The 20,569-nt window shown below is 39.1% G+C and overlaps 2 protein-coding genes across 2 annotated transcripts; one reads left to right on the top strand and one right to left on the bottom strand.

Annotated features, from left to right (window-relative positions):
* Positions 1 to 1,105: 1,105 nt before the first annotated feature.
* Positions 1,106 to 9,768, top strand: LOC146324264 (GDP-L-fucose synthase-like). The gene is made up of 10 exons (XM_084723568.1): positions 1,106 to 1,257; positions 2,568 to 2,731; positions 3,450 to 3,564; positions 3,693 to 3,821; positions 3,911 to 3,984; positions 4,072 to 4,205; positions 5,926 to 6,057; positions 6,604 to 6,683; positions 9,014 to 9,113; positions 9,244 to 9,768. The coding sequence occupies exons 2-10, from the start codon at positions 2,568 to 2,570 to the stop codon at positions 9,297 to 9,299; spliced, it is 984 nt and encodes a 327-aa protein (XP_084579694.1). The 5' UTR covers positions 1,106 to 1,257; the 3' UTR covers positions 9,300 to 9,768.
* Positions 9,769 to 11,224: 1,456 nt separating this feature from the next.
* Positions 11,225 to 19,275, bottom strand: bmb (brambleberry). The gene is made up of 13 exons (XM_084722286.1): positions 19,124 to 19,275; positions 17,226 to 17,491; positions 16,034 to 16,162; positions 15,758 to 15,943; positions 15,161 to 15,383; positions 14,934 to 15,050; positions 14,632 to 14,811; positions 13,264 to 13,470; positions 13,014 to 13,164; positions 12,179 to 12,240; positions 11,937 to 12,064; positions 11,709 to 11,830; positions 11,225 to 11,585 (listed from the first exon to the last, which is right to left on the bottom strand). The coding sequence occupies exons 2-13, from the start codon at positions 17,487 to 17,489 to the stop codon at positions 11,456 to 11,458; spliced, it is 1,899 nt and encodes a 632-aa protein (XP_084578412.1). The 5' UTR covers positions 17,490 to 17,491; positions 19,124 to 19,275; the 3' UTR covers positions 11,225 to 11,455.
* Between the last annotated feature and the right edge of the window lie 1,294 nt (positions 19,276 to 20,569).

Below are 20,569 nucleotides of genomic sequence, written 5' to 3' on the forward strand. Positions count from 1 at the left end.
TACTCAGTTTACAATAATTTTGTGAATGCTATTGCATAACTTGCATAAATAAAACTTGGAATTCAAACAGTCATCCGAAGCCAATACAGATAAAGGCCTGAGACAGAATTCTAGCCAAAACAAATAAAAGACAAAGTCAGCAGCAAACTAAATATACACTGAGATCCTTCTGTGTATCCTGTTAACTCTTCGTGACCCGACTGAAAACACAAGCTCATGTGGCTGTACTTTCCCTTCTGTCCACTAAGGGGCAACAATAATTTAACAATACTTAACAATAAACATTCTCCAAAAATGACTTAGTATCTTAGAATAAGGGTAAGTATCTCAAAAAGGTTGCTTAGTATCTCACAGTGACAACAAACATTTTTACAATAATTACTTTTTCTTTGAAAATATCTATATAGTATCTCAAAATAGTGAGAAACTTTCTCAAACTAATAACATCTCAAATCTAATGAGTTAGAATGTCAAAATAGATGCTTTCTCAAAATAATGTTAGTATGTCAAAAATAATGAAATGCTATCACAAATTAATAATTTAGTTTCTCAAAATAATTATTTAGAATCTCAACATAAATAGACATCTCAAAATAATGAGATGTTTTCTCAGAATGACTGAGATATTAAGCCATTATTGTGAAGTAAGACAGTCACTTTGAGGTAATTTCTCATTTTTTCATCACATTGGCGGAAGTGGCTTTGTAAAACTAAAATCTGACAGCGCAATCTAGAAGACGTACTTTATATACAAAAATAAAAATGAAAAATTGTATCAAAAATACTGTCAGACAAATATGTATCTCGTGATACTTCACTTCAGACATACGTGTTGTGTCTGTGTCTACTTTAAAGAAAATCAAAACACGTCAGTATGTCTATGTAAGCCACGAAACAACCCACAAAAACTTTATTTTGAAGGTCATAACCGGAAAACCAGTTTTACGTTCTCTCTTGACCATACCGGCAGAAGGGAACTCCAGACCTGTGAAAGATCTCGTGAGAGTGATCATTTTAACCCAAACCGTGATCTTTTCCCAACTATAACCTGGTATTTTTATCCCTAAACCTTGACCAGATCTTAATCACAGATTCATGACATTATAAAACATTGTTAATTTCCATAAAGTGGAGAATGAGGAAAGAAATCTCGCGAGAGTTTGCAAATTAAGGGTTCTCTTCTCGACACGACCTCCTGTCACCGGCTCCTGTCGTCCAGTCAGACTAGTCTGTGCAGTTCGCAGCCACGAATAAGAGGTAAGAAACAGTTACTTTACACATTTTCTTTAAGTCAGAGTTGTTTTACTGCACTGCTACGGAAAAGAAAAGCCTGTTATATGACGTACGTGCGACATAGTTGGCACAGTGAGCTTTAGTTTATCCAGCTATGTTAGCTGAGAGGAATGAATGTGCCAGCGGTTACCTGCTAGCTAACATCAACTTTGGCTAATTACGTTAGCTTGTCCGGCTGTTTTTCACGTCACAACCAGACAAGTCATCTCTAATGAGAAGTAGATAAGAACAAACAGTTTGGAGTTGGGATACCATCACTATACATAACCCGAAAATAGAGGTAAGCTAAATAAGTTAGCTTAAGTAAGTTAGATAGTATGTTTGAGTTTGTTTTGATATAATTTGCTCTTCAATGCTCTCCACTTTACAGATTCCCTCTGTTTGCATTTCTCAGTAATAAAATGTATTGGGCTTGTAAAACAATAGTTTTCCATTGACCTGAATTGATAAATGACTGACGTGGCATTTACCTGAGCCTTCAGCCCATTCAACAAACAGCTGACTAGTGCTGCCACACACCCAACTATCAGTGAACCATCTTTGTGTGATGAAGAAAACCCTCATCATCATATGCAAACACTCGTTTTGTTTGCATTTTGTTTATGCCTCATTAGTTATTTGTCTGTCTTTGTTGAAGCTGTCAAGACCAAACACACTGAAAATAGATAATCGATTAGTAAGTTGTTGGGCTGCAACTAAGGATTATTTTCATTGTTGATTTTTCTGTCGATTATTTTCTTCATTAATCGACTGATAGTTGTTTGCTTATAAAATGTCAGAAAATTGTGAAAAATGTTGATCAGTGTTTCCCCAAGGCCAAAATGACAAACCAAAGATATTCAAATTATTGTAACAGGGGAGTAAAAAAAAAAAGCAGGAAATATCCCCATTTAGAAGCTGTGTTTTTATATGAGTGATTAATGTAGCCAGAAATTCCAGTTTTTACACTGGTGCCTTGTTGTGAAACACCCGTCTGCTACACATCAAGTCTTAAATAAGTCTGGTTAGGGTTTTTTGTTGTCCTTGTTTTCATATTGTGTTGATGTGTCATTTTTTATTTTTTAAATTGTGGTGATGTGTTTTTGGTTTTCAGGATTGTGTTGTTTATTTTATATGTTGATTGAATTGTGCTTCGATGTGTTTTCTTTGTCTTATTGCATCTTCAGACCATGTTTGAAATAAGTGTTTTCACTTTAACATGTTACCCTGTGGAATTTTGTTTTTGTGTCCAGAAATCAAATCAATCAATCTATCTATCTATCAATCAATTCTAGATGAGCTGTCAGGGTCAGATTGATCACACCGGTCCAATGAGGGTGCTGGTAACGGGAGGCTCTGGCTTGGTGGGCAAGGCCATACAGCACGTGGTCAAAGAGGAGGGGGGAGCCAAAGAGGGGGAGAAATGGATATTCCTCTCCTCCAAAGATGCCAACCTTATGTGAGAACGTACCTCTTCTAGCTACCAATGATATGCAAACATATGTTACTGACAGCGCTCGAAATTAAGGATATCTCAACAAAAATAGCACCTGCAACAATTCTGGGACAGTATGTTAATGGAGTCTGGTTGTCGGTGAGACAGGCAGCCACTGAACTCAAATTCCAGAGTGTGTATTTTCAGAGCAGTGGACTTTTGCTTTTAGGTTAACCAGCTTAATTTTACATTGACAGACCATTGACAGTTATAAAAAAAATATATAGTGGAGGACTTGTCATGGCATGTTATTGTCAGTTTACAATGTTGTGCTCTTGTTGCACCTCTGCAGTGTTCCTGCAGATTGTCTGAAGTTCTTCATGTCTGAAGAGGAGGGGGCCAGGGGAAATAAGTCACTTCAACTTTAGATCATATATTGAATTGGGATTCATCATCTTTAATATACAGTCTGTGGATGCAGCTTGCTATTTGCTACTATCAGTTGTTCTTTGGACACACAATTGCTGCATATTGCTCCATAAAATGATATATATTATGTAAAATGTAAAAGAGAACTTAAGTTTGGGACAATGGTTGTTCAGCCCGGGACAGTTACATTAGAATTCAGGACAGTATGCAAGACACTGAAGATAAAAGTTAATTTCGAGCCTTGGTACTAATACATACAGTTTGGAGACTGTCTGCCCTTTCCTTATTCAGTATTGTTGTGGCCTTTCTTCAGGAATGCAGAGGAAACACGAGCGGTGTTTAAAAAACATCAGCCAACCCATGTCATTCACCTGGCTGCCATGGTTGGAGGGCTTTTCAAGAACATGAGGTGCAATCTGGATTTTTGGGTATGAGAAAGTTGTACTTCTGTTATCACTGCAAATTTAAGAAAATGTGTTGAAGGCTGTGTTGGTTACTATAATGTTATCTTTATCATATTTGTGTTTGTTGCTACTGATGTGTCTGTCCTGTCTAGAGGAACAATGTCTTCATCAATGATAACGTGCTGCAGGCAGCACATGAAGTCGGCGTGGTCAGGGTTGTTTCTTGCCTATCCACCTGCATCTTTCCTGATAAGACCACCTACCCTATTGATGAGACCATGGTAAAGAGCCTCTGTGTGTGTGCTGTTGGCTGGAATGTATCTGTAAATTTGTAAATGGCAACTAACTTTACTTAACTTCTTTGCACAAGGTCCATAATGGTCCACCTCACAACTCAAACTTTGGCTACTCCTATGCTAAGAGGATGATTGATGTTCATAACAGGTGGGAACTCAGTTAATCTCACGTTTATAAAATTCAAATTATCACATGAATAAGAATTGCCTGTAAAACTATGTGTATGTTTCACAGGGCGTATTTCGAGCAGCATGGGCGTTGCTACACAGCTGTGATTCCCACCAATGTGTTTGGTCCCCATGACAACTTCAGCATCGAGGACGGTCATGTGCTGCCAGGCCTCATACACAAAGCTTACATGTCTCAGAGTAAGTCACTTTCATAATCTGATAAGGAGGTGTTATTTTTTTGCCCTGTTTTTGTTCTGAAATCACTCACTACTCACCATATAATCCGCTATACAGTGGCTGTGTTTCATTAGTTGTTCAACATGCCCTCGCTCACTTCCCCTCGGCACCTTCCCTCAGGGGAATCCCCGCCACCACCATAAATGCCGTACCATTTATCTGAAAAACTGAAGTGAACTGAAGTGATTGACCCTCAGAGGACTGTCATGTGATGTAAAACTATATTAATGATTCCCCTCATTAGTAATAATAATAATGAGAATTATTAAAAATGTTCTCATTTAAATGTTCTCTGTCTATTGCACACTGCACTCTGGCTGACAAAGGGGAAACAATTACTATACGACTTCAAGAATCTCAGTCAGTTGGTGGGATCTCTGACTGACTGTTCAAATCCTCAACCTTTGAGAGGCAGACCTGATGTATCGAGCTCACTGTATAGTCCTCCACATAGCCTCTGACACGCCCATGTTGCAGTGTATATCCACCCTAGCCTATAGCTGTTTGTTAGCAGCAACATAATATTGGATGACAAAAATATTAATCTAGCCCATCCTCTGGCTACCCAGAGGCGGAGACTAGAAATTCAAGCTGTAGTATCCTGTGGTTTGTGGTGATTTAGACTGATGTCACTGGATGTGAGGAAACACAATACGAATGTACAGCCCGCAAGCCAGAACAGACCTCACTAAGGGGTTCAAACCACCACACTGGATAATTGAACAAAGTGAAAAAAATTGCAGAGAACTGATTAATTTAAGACCACAATACAGTAATGTAGAAAAAACAATGAAGAGTTATTGTGGTCATGAACACTCTGCAAAATATTGTCAATCAGCAGCTTCAGTAAAAAAAATAATCTGTTAGATTTACTTCTTAAAACAATATTGGCTGCACCCTGTTGCTGCCAGAACCAAATTTGTAAATGTTTTGTAAGGCATTGTGTAACTTGACTTTCTTTCTCATTAGCCTTCACTTTAGTTGGTGGTGGGTGGTGATGCCACAGGAGTGGGGATGTCAGGAAAAAATTGAGTTTTAAGTTGTTTGAATCATAAATAAGTAAAATAGTTGTGGGGTGCCCCTATAGCTCAGTTGGTAGGGTGTGCGCACCATGTATTGAGGCTGTTAGTCCTCTGCAGTGGCCGCCGGTTCGAATCCCGCCTGCGGCTCATTTGCTGCGTGTCATCCCCTCTATCTTCACCCCCCTTTCCTGTCATACCTTCAGCTTTCGCTATCAATAAAGGCAAAAAGGCCAAAAAATATCTTAAAAAAAAAAAAAAAGTAAAATAGTTGTTGTTTAGTTTCGAAATAAATAAGTGTTTTTTGGAATTGTAGATTCACTATGATCTGTATTTTGTAATGCACATGTAATAACAGCAGATTGACTGAATGTGGAAAAAAACTGAGATAAAAAGGGGAGATATTTGGAGGTGTATTTTTAGGTTAGTATGGAATGATTTTACTGGACCTCCTGAGATAAAATTGAGCTGTATGTGGCCCATTACCTAAAATGTTTGACAACCCTGATTTATTTAATGATTGTAGTGGTATTTGCTATGGATTGGTTATGTAAGATTAGTAATATCGCTGCTACCAGTCCTGTGCTTTGGACCATGGCGTGTAGTGGGGATACATGGACCCACATACAGCAAATAATGGACTCGTTTGTTTGTATTTACAGAGGAGGGGAAGCCCCTGGTGGTCTGGGGAACCGGCAAACCCAGAAGACAGTTCATCTACTCTTTGGACCTGGCTCGTCTCTTCCTGTGGGTCTTGAGAGAATATCCAGAGGTGGAACCAATCATTCTCTCTGGTGAGTTCTCGTACACAACACATCAGTCGTGAACGCTGAATTAAATTTATGTAACAATATATTGAAGATCACAATATCACAAAAAAGTCGATTCTCTATCAGACTGTGATGATATCTGCCGTGATTTTATGTTATTATTTTTATATTATTTTATAGGACTGTAACTGACTGCTGCAGTGCATCGGCTTTGCAGTTGCTCAAACATAATTCAAACATTCATTGCCAAAGACAATTCATGTCAGTTCTTTGTACATGCTTAGGTCATGGCTGGCTACTTTTATTTTATTTTATTAAAGAAGAAAATCAGAACCATTTTAAGTTAAAAAGAAAAACACATTTTATCCAAACAAAAATGCTGTACAAGTCACATTAATTATTCCAAAAAGGACATTTTTTTCAGGTCCTCATTTTTCTTTGTGTTTTTTTAATATTGTGATAAATATTGTATCATGAACTTTTTAGTGTGGAGTTGTCGTACCTTGACTTTTTTGGTGATGTTACATCCCTAATTTATGGTAACGTCTGTGTTGTTTTTGTTGCTTCTAGTTGGAGAGGAAGATGAAGTGTCCATCAAAGAAGCAGCAGAAGCCGTTGTGGAAGCACTGGACTTCAAAGGAGAAGTGCTGGTATCCTTTTAATAATGCTGAATTAATTGAGGTGCAGGTTTTTAACTGTACTTACACAAAGTACATAAACATACGACGGCGGCTCAACACATGTAGCTCATGTAGGAAAGCCCGATTTAAATGCAGTTGATAAAAAAGCTGATGATAAAACAGCACCACTGATATAGTTAGAATTACAGGTAAAACTTGGACATCGGATTATTAGATTGATAGTTAATGATGTATACTGCATGGTGACAGTGCATGAAAAAGTTGTCTTACCTGATGCTGATCGTCTCAAAAGTGTTGGTGTGTTCAGGATTCACCCTGATGAGACTTTTCATCACGTCCTATATATCCACCTCTTCTTTAGCTTGATAAAAATTAGCTCCCGGCGCTACTGATGCAGAGTTTGCAAAAGTACTTGAGCTGCAGGTGCTGCTGTCAGTTGTTTTTTCTGACTCTTCAGTTTTTGTTCTTTTTGACAGGTTGATTAAAAAAACAATCCAAATTGCCTTTTGTATCGCCATTCTCTTGCACGGCTGCACGCCTGGTTGCAGCTGCGTTCACAGACAGGCTAGTTATCATGAGATGATGAGAGAGAGAGAGAGAGGGTGGAGTCTTGAAGGGAACCCCAAACCTGTGAAAGATTTCACAAGAGTGATCATTTTACCAGAAATAGTGAGTGCAAATCTCGTGAGAGTTTTGCAAATCAAAGGTTCCCGTCTGGGCATGACTGAGTGAGGCGCATGCCGCTCCACAAAAAGAAAATCAATGTGTGACGGCTGATATTGATATTGTGATGGCCAGACACAAAAAATAATGTATGGCAAAGTTAAGTAGTAAGTAATAGTAAGGCCATAACTAAAAATTCATATTGTATCTGATTTTTGGGTGTGCCAACAGCTCCTGGTTGCACAAACATACCTAAGGCTACATCATTGTTTTAGTATGTACTGCAGCTGCCCTTACAACATATTCATTCACTGATTCAACCTTTATTTTAACTCAGAAATACACTGAGGTAGAGACCTCATTTACAATGTAGCCGAGTAAAACAGTAAAATAAATAAAAGCACTTAGACAACAGAAAACACAAATAGAAACTTACATAAAAGTGGCAACAATAAATAAAAAGCAATAAAACTACAGTTAAAAATGTAAAAATTTTATATAAAAACAGTTAAAATGTAGAACACATTAATCAGGTAAAACAGGAACACCTAGAAGTAAAATGTGGTAGATTTGAATTGCCCTGTGGATGAAAATGAGGAAAGCTTTAAATTGTTCTGCATGTTTTTCCACATTACAGGTGCACGATATGAAAAACTGGATTTTCCAAGTTCAATAAAAACAGCTGACACCTGCAGCGTAATCCAACCACTAGACCCAGACTAGACTAGATTTACATTTAAAGAAAGCATTGAAGTGATGTAAGAAGGCAAAAGACCAATAAGAGCTTCATGAATAAATAAAACCCAAGGTCTTTCACGTTTTACATAGAGAGAGGGCCACCCAACCTCAGCATACAGGTCAGGGAAACAGGCAGAGTGAGAAACAGAGTCCAGGGCTTCAGAGAGGCAGCTCAGGTGTGCATATATGAAATATCATCATATGTTCTGCTGCATACAACTGAGACATACAGTAGTACTTCCTCATAACACTGTACCTTCAGCTTTGACTCTTTTGCTCCCATCACAAAGAAAAAAGAATCAAAGGAGTTGCGGTATGAATGGTGAAGTGGAAGAGCTGACGCTAAAACTGCATTGTTTGAAAAAGTGTAGGAAGTTGTGAAAGTGGGAAAGGGCTGAAGCAAATGCAGATGCAATGCAAAATGTGGTGTAAACTAGGAGCTAAGGCGCATTGCTGGCTAAAGGGATAGTTTGTATTTTTGTTGTATGATTATATGAGGTACCTATTTATAGTCAGTGACTAGAAGCAGACAGACGGGTTTAACAAGCTAAGCAAAGTACTGCTGTAGGCAGGGTCGGCAGCAAATTGTATTTAAGCCACCAAAAAAAGGCTCACTTCTGTATCAGTTAAACTGCATACTATATTTACAATATTTATATTTGCCATCAAACAGCCCCTTCTGATATTAAACCACTGTTATATAAGATGTTATATTGTTCTCTTCAAACCCCCCAGAATCCTTTGGCAAAAGATGTAATTTTACCTCACAGAACATAGTTGAGTGTCTACTACTGCCTAGATCAGGTAGTTTGTGTTACTGTGTGACTTTGTTGTTTTAAAGGGTTAGTTTGGCCTCAGTGAAGTCACACAGTCATTATTCATATTATTTCTAATCATCTGGAGAGCTCCAAGTAGTTTCCTTGACCTTTGTCCTCCAGTATGATACCACAAAATCAGACGGTCAGTTCAAAAAGACTGCCAGCAATGCAAAGCTGCGCCGCTACCTGCCAGACTTCAAATTCACACCCTTCAAACAAGGTGGGTCTGACTTACTGGTGTATGTGTGTCTTCAGGGGACATCGAGCAGAGCTTTAAAATATTTGATGAAAATGTGACGTATGTTTAGATTCCTTCTGCTGTCAATGACTCTTCTCGCTCTCTCTTACAGCTTTAAAGGAAACTTGTGATTGGTTTGTTGCCAACTATGACTCGGCCCGCAAGTGAACCAATGTCAGACAAGTTGCTACAAAGTCTGTCGATCCATGACTCATTCTGTTGGAAGAGAAGGATGACTGGACGAAGAAGATGGTGGTGGTGATGGCAGAGGTGGAGAGAGCTGAAGAAGACGAGGTGGTTCATCTGCACAGGCAGGTGGCTGTCACTAAATGAAATCTTTTCAGTTTGAATCACTGTGGTCTTATTACTCCTTTGACTTCTTAATTCACTGCTTCAAATTTGGGATTCAGGTGTTGGTACAACTTAATAATGTCACCAGTTATCTAGTTTAACTCTTTTCTAGCAGTTCAACATTTATTTACTGAATTGCCACATGGGAATTTGTAGATTTAAATGAGCTGGACTTGATTCACTTTATTTAAGGGACAGATCAAAATTTATGTGATGTGCTGGTGGCTTGGATGTTTTTTTACACAGTATATTGGCTGTAAGAAAAATAAATGTTTTATACCTGTAATATGTCTGACTTGTCTCTCCTGAATCCATTTGCTTTATTCAATCCGCAGACGAATCTGATTTGTTTGTCAAATCAGATCTTTAAAACAGGCTGTCTGCACTGTTATTTGCAAGTGATCATCAGGTCAGATTGGTGTCCTGCCATCACAAACCTGTCTGCATGGGTTGCTGTGGTAACAACATCAGTAACAGTGGCGATGTGTCTTTGCAATGCAGAAGCATGAGAAATGAGTAGAGCTTGTACAGAAACCAAGGGGGTGTTCCATCAAGGAAGTCTGTGCTTAAGTAAAAAAGCCTGACTTGAATCATCTTAAATTTCCACTCAAGTCTTAAGCTGTTTCACTCGCAATTTAGCCTGGTCTTGTCGATGCCAACTCAAGCAGGCTAAAACAAACATGGCATTGTGAGCGAGAACATGAGCAGCCCAGAACAGCCGATTGCTGAAAAGGGGATAACATGTCACAAAAAGAAGTGAAAAACGAGAGTGGTTTTCTTCTCAGCTGCAGAACAAACTTTGCAGATTGAAGTGTATAAAGAATGACCAAATGAGCAGGGATTCCTGTAAACCACAGTCATGGAGGAGATCTCTCACTTAAATTAGCCAGACTAAAAAATAAGCCAGGCTTTTCCTTTATCCACATTAATGGAATACATCTCAGGTTTCTACAGGTGCAGAAATCCTTGCTAACACTTCAAGTGCTTGAATTTGGCATATAGTTCTTGACACTGTAATTGCATTGCAACAATGACATTTATATAGAAAATTTGATTTAAAAAAAAAAAAAAAAAATTTGAAAGTAAATAATGCTATCAGTCAGATTTATCTTGAACTTTGTTTATTGTGCATTTTGCCTCTTTTGGCAAATAAATTTCACTCATAATACAAGTGTAGTGAGGTTGACAGACAATAAACATAACTGTACAAAAATGTATAAAAACTGCAATTGCACTAAACGGATAATGAAAAGATGTGTGTGGGGAGTGTTTTGGGGAGCAAGAATGTAAAAACAAAAATGATTTTAGAGCATCATTTTTTAAGGTTAGAGTTTTCGTCAATACCAGTAAATCGCAACAATTCTCCAAATCTATGTTTCAACTTTAATCTATTTGGAAGTCGATACTTCTGAGTCGATATTTCCTGCTTCCATTCCAAGTTTATGAACTTGACAAGCATCACTACAGCAGCTGATTAGCTTAAAGACAGACAGGAGGAGCAGGTGAGAACCACAAGCTCAAATGGAAATGGGAATGGCAACTACAAAGTTGTTACAAGTTTCACAACAAAAAACACTACATATAGTAAAAACTGCTGTTTTCAAATTTTTTAAAAACTTTTTTTCTTTGGATACATGCCAAATGCTGCAAGTAGGCAGAGAGAAAATAAATACTCAAGTTGGTGATGCTACGATTCATAACTGAAATTGTGACACCCCTGTTGAATGCATGTACAGACAGGCTCACAGGTAAAGAAATAATTTATTAAGTTAAAAGTGGACAGTTAAAAACATGGAAATAAAAATATAAAAGTATATATTAAAAATCTGCAAGTGCAGCGCTCATTTAGCTAACACAATCTTCAACCAAAGCAGACAGGACTTACAATGACACCACAATAACAGCTGATTACAGGCCCTCTATCAAAAAACAAAACAAAAAAAAACATGAAGCACAGGGGGAAGTTGTGCATTTCAGGAGTGAATGTAGGAGCTGTGTCCCCCTTCATGGACTCTACAGTACTCCTGTCCTGGCACGGCTCTCTTCTTACAGGCCTTCCCCGTTTTTGTGACACCATTGCACAGCTGCCGGCCTGATAGAGAGCTGCCACAGGAAAGACAGACGGAGAAAAAGAAAGGACCAATTTACTTTAAAGAACCAACAACTGTCAGAATGTCTCGTGGAAAAAAGGCAGAATCAAAATGTGTTGAAGTCTAAAATCCTGACCTGTTGCTGACTATTGACGGGGTAGGACTCGCGCTTCGCGAGTCGCTCACCAAATCGCGCGACTCGTTCACTCCATCAAAAATACCTCCCAGGTTTCTCAGGGGTATATCATCCACCAGAGCCTTAAAAATAAAACCACAAAGTTTGTGATGGTGCTGATTAATAATTGACAAGGTACTGAAAATATTTATTTAGCTGTTCTTTATACAACACTATCAATTTGCTCACCGCTGACAGAACTGGCTGTGGCACGAGCCTGGGGGTCGACTGACTGGGTGTACCAATAATCGGCATAAACCTGGACTCTGGCATTGGCTTCCTGGGAGGTGGAGACACTGCTGATATCCCAAAGTTACCTGTAAACAAAGACAAAAGTGACAGCAGATATGATCAGACTGATCAAGTGTTACACTGCTTTTCTTTAAGGGAATAATATTTTACTGTTTAGTTACATTATAGATATTTCAAACCTGATATGAAGCTGTCCTGATTCAACAGGTCGTCTTGCTCCATGAAGCCGTCCTTTTCATCTCTGAAGACAAACAGAATAGGATGGGCTGTGTCAAACAACTACAATGAAATCATGGTACTTTTATCCCATACTGCTGCACAATTGTTGAATTTTTTTTTAATAATAGCAGCAATTTAGAAGTTTTAAATCAGGTCTGCAATGGAGTGCACAATGAGCAATCTTTGATGTATGTCATTCCTCCTTCTCTCCCCGTTTACGGTTTGATTCTGCTGTCTAATAAAGACAAAAAAAATTCTATGTAGAAAAAACCCTGGTGAGCTATCTGCAGTGGAGTTGGGATCTTTAGACCAGGGAAGCCCACCATGTTCAGATTGTGAAAAATAATTATTAGTTATCTTACATGTATAAAGAGCATTTTTACCTCAGACATAAAACATAAACAGCAAATTATATTATAATTCTTTTCTTTTATTCTGATGAAACATCTGGCAGACAAAACCAAACTTATGACCGGCCAACTTTGCGCAGTCCTGGACTACACTTTTAATTAATTAGTTGATATAAAATTAATTAAGCTATTTCTTTGATAATTAATGCTTTCAGTCATTTTATGCATTTACAGCAAGTATTACAAGTTCTGTTTTTTCTGTTCATATGATTATAAATCCATTATCTTTAGGGTTTGGACTGTTGATTGTAAAAAAGCAACATATTTTAAAGACTTCAACCGAGACAGTAATTGTCAGCTTTGATTGGTAATCAAAGTAATCATTAGTTGCCACTGTAGTCTGCACTGCAGTATAGACTGAATATAGTGAGGTCTGAAGACTCACTTCTGTGGTGTAGAGGACGGTGGGTAGGAGTGGCAGGATGAAACCGGCTGTTTCTGCGGCTCCACAGTCTCACACGGGGCCAGTGGCAACGGAGCGGCTGGTTTTCCTCTGAGCTGGAAGGCGGCCCACAGCTGACTCACAAACCAGTGACCTGCAGGTAGGACAAAAAACAAAACAAAACAAACACTGATAAATACAGGAGAACAACGGAGACATTGTACTTGTCTTGTGAGCAGCTTTAAGTTTGTACCCAGAGAGAGAGTGATCAGCAGCATGCTGAGGCCGGTGAGATCCAGCGCCGGCTGCTGGTTGACCTCAGCCACTGCGTTCAGAGGGACGGTGAGCAGCAGCACGGCTCGAGAGAAAGCTGCACAACGCAGGAACGTCAGCAGGACGGCACACAGCACGAAGTAGCCTGTGTGTGAAACACACGTCCACATGGCTGACAGGCTCAGACCTGCAATCACAAGAAGCACAAAGGAAGATGATGTCAATAATATTTGAAAAAAGGACATCTCACAAACCAGCGAGGATGATGTTGGCTGATTAAATCATCCTACTGGTTGACTGTTGGGTCTGTTAACACAAAACTTTTAGCTCGGAGGTGTTAATGTGCAACCAAACAGTTTCTATTTAAATTCATTCAATTTGTAGTGCTAAAATATGCTTTCATGAACATGTTAATGAATGAACATGAATAATATTTCTCTTTTTTTCTGAAACTGAATCCATCATCCTCAAATCCTGAGATTCCACTGAGATCATCTTTTGGTTTTATTAGGGCTGTGGCCAATGACTGTTTTATCAGTTAAATTGCTGATTATTTGTCAAGAATGAGTGGATAAAAATACACAGCTAGATTTTGGTGAGAGAAACTGAATTCTAATCAACATTGTTGTTGTAGTATTTAAAAGGTCCAGCATGTAAGATTTTGGGATTTATGGCCGGTTCATGCTATGTGCTTGAGCAGCATGTGTGTGTGACATCACTTGCTGGTTTTCATTTTGGTGGCCATATTAACAGGTTAAAGCGGCCACGCTTTTTTACCTCCATGTGACGAGCACAGTTTTTGGTAAAATACACTGAAAATAATCTATTGACAGTCATACTGACATCATATCATCAACATGACAACTTTCACTACAGTTTCATTGTCTATATCTGTAAACAAAACAAAAAAAAAATCAGGTGATGGACAGTCACTTTTTTTCCTCTTTTCTTTCTCACTCCATCCCTCCCTTAATCTCTCTCTGGACTAGACTAAAAAAACTGACTGCCTTGTGTTTACAGCTCTTTTCTCCTCTTCAGAGCTCTATGCAAACTCAATGTAGAAAGAAAGAGTTTTAGTCAGCCACGCTGCAACGAAAATGTTGCCTGTGTGGACGCCACAAAAGCTGCAGCAGTTCGGCGAGGTGGCCGTCACTCACAGGCACATACATGTAGTGTGAACCAGCTGTTATTGGCAGAATGTTGCAAAAACTGAATGTAATATTCATATTCTACAGCAACCCAGAACAGCTACGAGCTGTTTACAATCTCCAAGCTCACTGCTAGATGCCAGTAGAAGATGACAAAGGTGGACAAACGTGGTCGCTGCACTGTGGGTCTAATGTCTCACCTGCCCAGCCGAGGTAACCCTGGATCATGTGCAGTCTTTCCTCAAACCGGCTCTGCATGTTGTCCAGGTAGTGCAGCATGAATCCCAGCGTGCTGTTCATGCGCTCCAGTTTGTTCATCAGGTCGGAGTAGTACTGGGAGGTCTGGTCCTGGTACTGCAGAAACTCCAACATACTGTGATCTGATCAGCCGCAGGCAGAGGGGAAAGAAATATTTTAAAAAATTCAAACACAGCACTGATTTGAACTACAAGTTTTAAAGCTGTGTGATGAATTCAGATTTGTGAGGTCTGATTTTGGTTACCAATTTTGTGGTAGATGTCCTGAGCTTGGTGTCTGACATCTGCGAGGTCTTTAACGATCGCCTTGTGTCTGTCCTGCACATCTGAGCCCTGGACCTGCAGATGCTCACTCACATTCTCTAACAAAGGAAACTGAGTTATAAAATCATTGAGAGGTTTTCGATTTAAAGCTTGATGAAATGATTTCCGTGTGTGTCAGTACTTAGTATGAAGACATGAGAGCTCTCACCCATTCTCTTCGTGATGCCCTGAATGAGTTGGGCTACCAGCTCCTGTCCAGAGGCGATGAGGGCTTTCTCCTGGCCCAGACGCTCCAAGTTGTCCCTCAGCGAAGTCTCCATGTGCTCCTGGCCCTCGTACAGTTTCCCCTGCTGGGCCTGCAGAGCACTGTGACCCTCCAGCAGCTTGTTCAAGGAGGCTGCAGTCAGCTCCCTCAGCTCCAACTGCCCCTCCTGTTATAATAATGTGCAATATCAATATATTGTGCACATTATTACTTTTTAATGTTGTTACTTTTAAATATAAATGTACTGCCAATGTTACTTGCACAGCATTGCCACTACTACCTTTTCCATTTTAGTTTATTTTACTTTATTTCAGTCAACTTATGCTACTTTTATTGTCATTCTATCAAGCACAATGTTCTGCATTCACTCCTTAAACACTTTATATTTATTACTCTCTTGTTTTTATTCTTATATTACTGCAATTGTTGAGCAATCTCTGACACAAGTGTTTCCTTTGGGATTAAAATAGTTCTCATTTTTAAAACACCAGGAGGGATCCGCACACTGTGCACATGCAGGTGCAGAAAACTGAACTCTACCTTCAGGTCCTTCATGGCATCCAGCTGGCTTGTGGCTGTGGAGATGAGTGTGTTGACGGTGTGCTCAGCTCTGCGTCTGAAGAGCTGCTGGCGAGTCGCGTAGCAAACCGAGCGCGCTCTGTTGCTCACTATGTGGTAGGCGTTCCACGTGTCTGAATCCATGTCTGCCGTACACTCTTTTATAGACTGAAAACAACAAAACTAGATTAAAAACAGCTCCATAAAGACCAAACACAATAATTTGTTGGAGAAAATACTAATAATTCTGTGTATTACCATTTCCTCTGTACATGGGTAGGTCTGGCGCCCTTCACTCTCTGCCTGGCAGTTAAACAGAACAACTCCAAGCTTTGCAAGCTGCTCCTCTGAGAGGCTGTCACAGCTCGCCTTCAGCCGGGCAACCACCTACAACAGAGCACATCCAAATGTTGAAGACGAACTGCCGGACAAATTGTGTGCCAACATTACTGTGAGCCTATAATGACAAAAACGTTGTGAGGACGGCTACCACAACTAATCTGATTAAACTGTCCTGAGACTGCGGTGTTTCTCAACATTCTCTGGAATGTGAATGTATTTTTATTTCCAAGGCATCTCATGATCTCAGGTTGTCACGTGATTTTCAACCAACCACCACCAACCAAAATTTTAGGCGCAAAGTTTAGCTTAAATCACTGCAAACTGAATCTTTTGGGTGTTTGGACTGTTGGTCGGTCAAAACAAGCAATTTGATAACATCACCTCTGACTTGAAGGGAATATTCACAACTTTACTTGTTGTTAATTGAATCAATAAATTCCTCAGTGCTGCTATATTGACCAGGACTGTTAAGTTCTCCTGCTCAAAGAGCCATGCTGGCTAGACCCTTGAATATAACATTTCTCACTGAAATTCAATTGAGAAATGTAAAAGTTACTGTGCTTTTTCCCTTGTTTACATTATTTGTTCACAGACCAGTCTTGATGGCACCAAAATGGTGGCGACAGTGATGGACTGCAGCAATGGGCCAAAGTAGCTAATGTACATATGCGTATTATATAGCACTAACATTGACATACAACCCAAAGGCCAATGTGACGTCTATGTATGTATGTCTTTGCCCACGCCCATGTCGCCATGTATCACCACCCTGGCCTACAGCTGTTCCTGCATTTGGTGACAAAAATACTCATCTAGCACGCCACATGGCCACCAGGAGGCAGAGACTATGTATGTTTTGAATCATCAGCACTGACTGGACATCCACATAAAGATGTGGATTTTCCCTTTAAGGAAACTGTGATTAGACTTTTTCACTATTTGACTTTATAGACTACCAATCAATTAATCAAGCATATTGTTAGCTTCAGCCTGACATACAATCACCAAGGTACTAGTCTTGATTTGATCCTGTATGCATAAGTGACCCTTGATGAGAGACAGAAGAGTTAGAAGCTTTGAATTTCAAGGCCCAGAGGCTCTTTTTTACCCGATAATGACAGCTGTCTAACGGGCTGAGCTCCATATATTTTGCCTCAGCCAAAAACTTCTCATCTGCGGTTGCCATCTCAAACTGAGCATCCTTCACGAGAAGTGCTGGGACTCCTGCTGCCGGTGGAGGTGCTGCTGCAGCTGGTGGAGGAGGTGCATCTGTCCGCCTCAGCCACTCAAACAGGCCGCTGACTGCAGGGCACTGACAGACCAGCATGCTGATCAGCAGGAAACACAGGTGGTGGATCAGAGGACGGCCCATGTCTGAAAAACGGCACAATAAAACTGCATAATCAGTCACCAGTCGGCTTTGTCACTTAAATCTTTATTGACAAGAGATGTGCAACATTTGCATCAACATTGCATCCTTTATAATCTGGCTGAATCAATATAGAACAATCACCCACACAATTGCATGACAAATAACTTCAATTTCAATAAAATCCTTTTCAAGCAAAAACTAAACTATTCAGTCAGAAAGAGATTTGTTCAAAAGTAATGCAATCGAAGTACAAGCACTTTTCAAACCTTGGAAACTCTACTTAAAATTACAAGTGTTTTCAAGGATTTCTAGCACCAGGAAGTGTGCATCTACTCATGGACAAGAGGTTTGTGCCTCTGACTGACTGAGCTGCGACCTCTCAGCCATGAGTCGATGCATGCTTCCTTCTGCACGGTGATTGGTTGGCAGGTGTAGTTCAGTAGAAAGAAAATAGTTCCTACTTGAAACTGCTAACAAAGAAGTCTGTGGATTATCATGAGTAACTGGGTCATGATTTCTGGAAAAAGGCATTACTGTAGAATTTTTCCAACAGGTATTTTTTGAGTTTTAAGCATCACAAACTGAGTGTCATCTAGTTCTATTACAATGAAGAAAAGGCAGACATCCTTACAGATGATACCTCCAAAACTCAGCAACTCACACCAAACAATCTTCATGAATAAACAGTGCTCCAGGTTTAATTTTGGGGTGAACTGTCCCTTAACTGCCATGCAATTCATAGGGACCCTAGAGTCCTAACTTACCATTTCCCAGTACTTATTTTCTGACTTTTGAAAAAAAAAAAAAAAAAAAAAAAAACTTATCAAATGATGATAAATGATCTACACCCTCCACATTATTTCGATTCACATTATTTTCCCAGGAAATCTCCGTCCATGTCTGTGACTTGTTGGGTGTATGGTGTTTTGTCTTGTACGTGTTTTGCCAGTCTGAATTTGTCTAAAATCGCAGATCTTATTAGAGCAGGAATATAGTATTGAGATCTCTTCGCTTTATCTTGCAGTGGAAGGTGTAATACCCTGGCAGCCGCTAGATGGCGACAGCACAGCCACTATTTGTGAATGATGAGTTGAAAATGTTATATGCAGCACTCAGAATTAGGCTGACATTTAAGGAATATGCATGGCGTCTTCTAAGCCCATTCAGGATGGATATATCTATATGCATATGTGCATGACACAAAAATTAAAACACTTTCATGCATGTTTGAATGAAGATCACAGCGAGGCTTGCCCGGGCATGTCTCTGCTCTGCTGCACAAGTCCCGACATAGAACCTCCTGCAGACCATTGAAGCATCGTCAACGCACCGATAAAAATATAGTTTTACTTCAGATACAGCATTATTTCATTTAAAAGGGAAACGGATACATTAAATTCTAACAGACAGCTCTTAAAGAATCAAAATGCACAGAAGCAGCATTTCATTTATCACTTCTTCAGTGTGCAAAACTAAATAGGAAACAAGGAAACTCATTGAAAACTCATGCTCAGACTTCAACATACACATAGAAATATACGTGAGTAAAATAACAGAAGATGCTTTACCATCACATCCAGTGCAGACCGGATTAAAGGCTGAAATTTAATTTAAATATTTTCTAATTCATGTACCTGTTGTTTGACTTTTGCAGAAGAGTCCTCGGCTCCTTCACACAGCTGATTGGAATGACAGCTAATTTTTTTCGTCCACCACCTCTCCTCCCTATACGACGAAGATGCAGCCAATGGAGTCACTCGCATTTTTTGGAAATGAATGTGGGGTATGTTTGATTTAAATCACAGCGGAAAGGGAGAGTTCAGCTGTGCGGAGTCACGTGTGGAATGTGAGGCACGAAGGTGCTGAACGCCCCGCCCACCCGGTGCAGCAACAAAGTACTGAAAACAAACCTACCGACGGTGTTGCCAGATTGCACGGTTTTCCGCCGAACTGGGTTGTTTTGGGATGCATTGTTCTGGATAAACGGGTTTAAGCAGGTGGACAGGATTATAGGCAGGTTTAACATGAGTTGGAATATTTTTTTAAAAAAAGTATATTAATATGTATGTATGTATATTATAATGTCTTTGTTCTGGTAAACTTGCACATCTGAAGGCCCCGTTGATGCTGAAAGGTACATACAGGTTTTGGAGAAATACATGTACCTGCTTTTTTTCTGCCAAGGCTTGTTTCAGTTTACCAAGTCATATAAAACTTATTATTTTTATTATCCGAGAAGAAATTCAAAAAATAGCTTTATGGTTGCATTTGACCATTTGCACTCTAGGGCACTTGTGTCATTTCAATTGTGGTTTTATTATGTTACATACTGAAAAATTGTGATGTACCACAATACTGTTTCTATAATTTATGAATTATTTTCATTGTTTATTTTAAATAATATTTGGGTGTTTAAAAAAATATTTAGAACAATAGTTTCTATTACAGGCATATATCAAGACATCACCAGAATCAGAAATACTTTATTGACCCCAGAGTGAAATTGTTCATGTTACAGGTGCTTCTGACAATAATAGAAAAAATATATTGCAAAGTGCAATTAGAAGAGAAAATATAAAAAAATAGAACAAGATGTTTAAAAATGTAATGTAAATGTACAGTAAACAATGAAATATACACAGACAAAAGAGACAATAAGAGATAATAAAAACAGAATATATACAGTAAAGATAAAGGTATGTGCTTTGCTTTCCAAACAATATATACTGATATTATACAGTTGTTATTATACATGTATAAAATAAATTATTATACACATAGAAACTAAAAATCATTGAGGTCATTCGATACCTCCTTCAGACCATCAGACCTTAAGGGTTTTACATATTTCACCCATTTGGTCCAATATTTAATAAACACTTTTTTTTCTATCCACTCTGTACTTTGGAGGCTTTTAAGAAGTAACCAACACTTGATGAGTGTTTTTTCAAGCAGATATCAAAATACCAAACATATAATTCATCAGGACGCCTTGCCTGAAAATCAGCACCTCCTAAAAATATAGTGGGAAAATGGAGGGGCAGCTCAGTATCAAGTATGCTTGTTAGTGCTTTATAAAT

Source organism: Lutjanus erythropterus, chromosome 7, assembly GCF_056507025.1.
Source record: "Lutjanus erythropterus isolate fLutEry1 chromosome 7, fLutEry1.hap2, whole genome shotgun sequence".
Taxonomy (NCBI): domain Eukaryota; kingdom Metazoa; phylum Chordata; class Actinopteri; order Lutjaniformes; family Lutjanidae; genus Lutjanus; species Lutjanus erythropterus.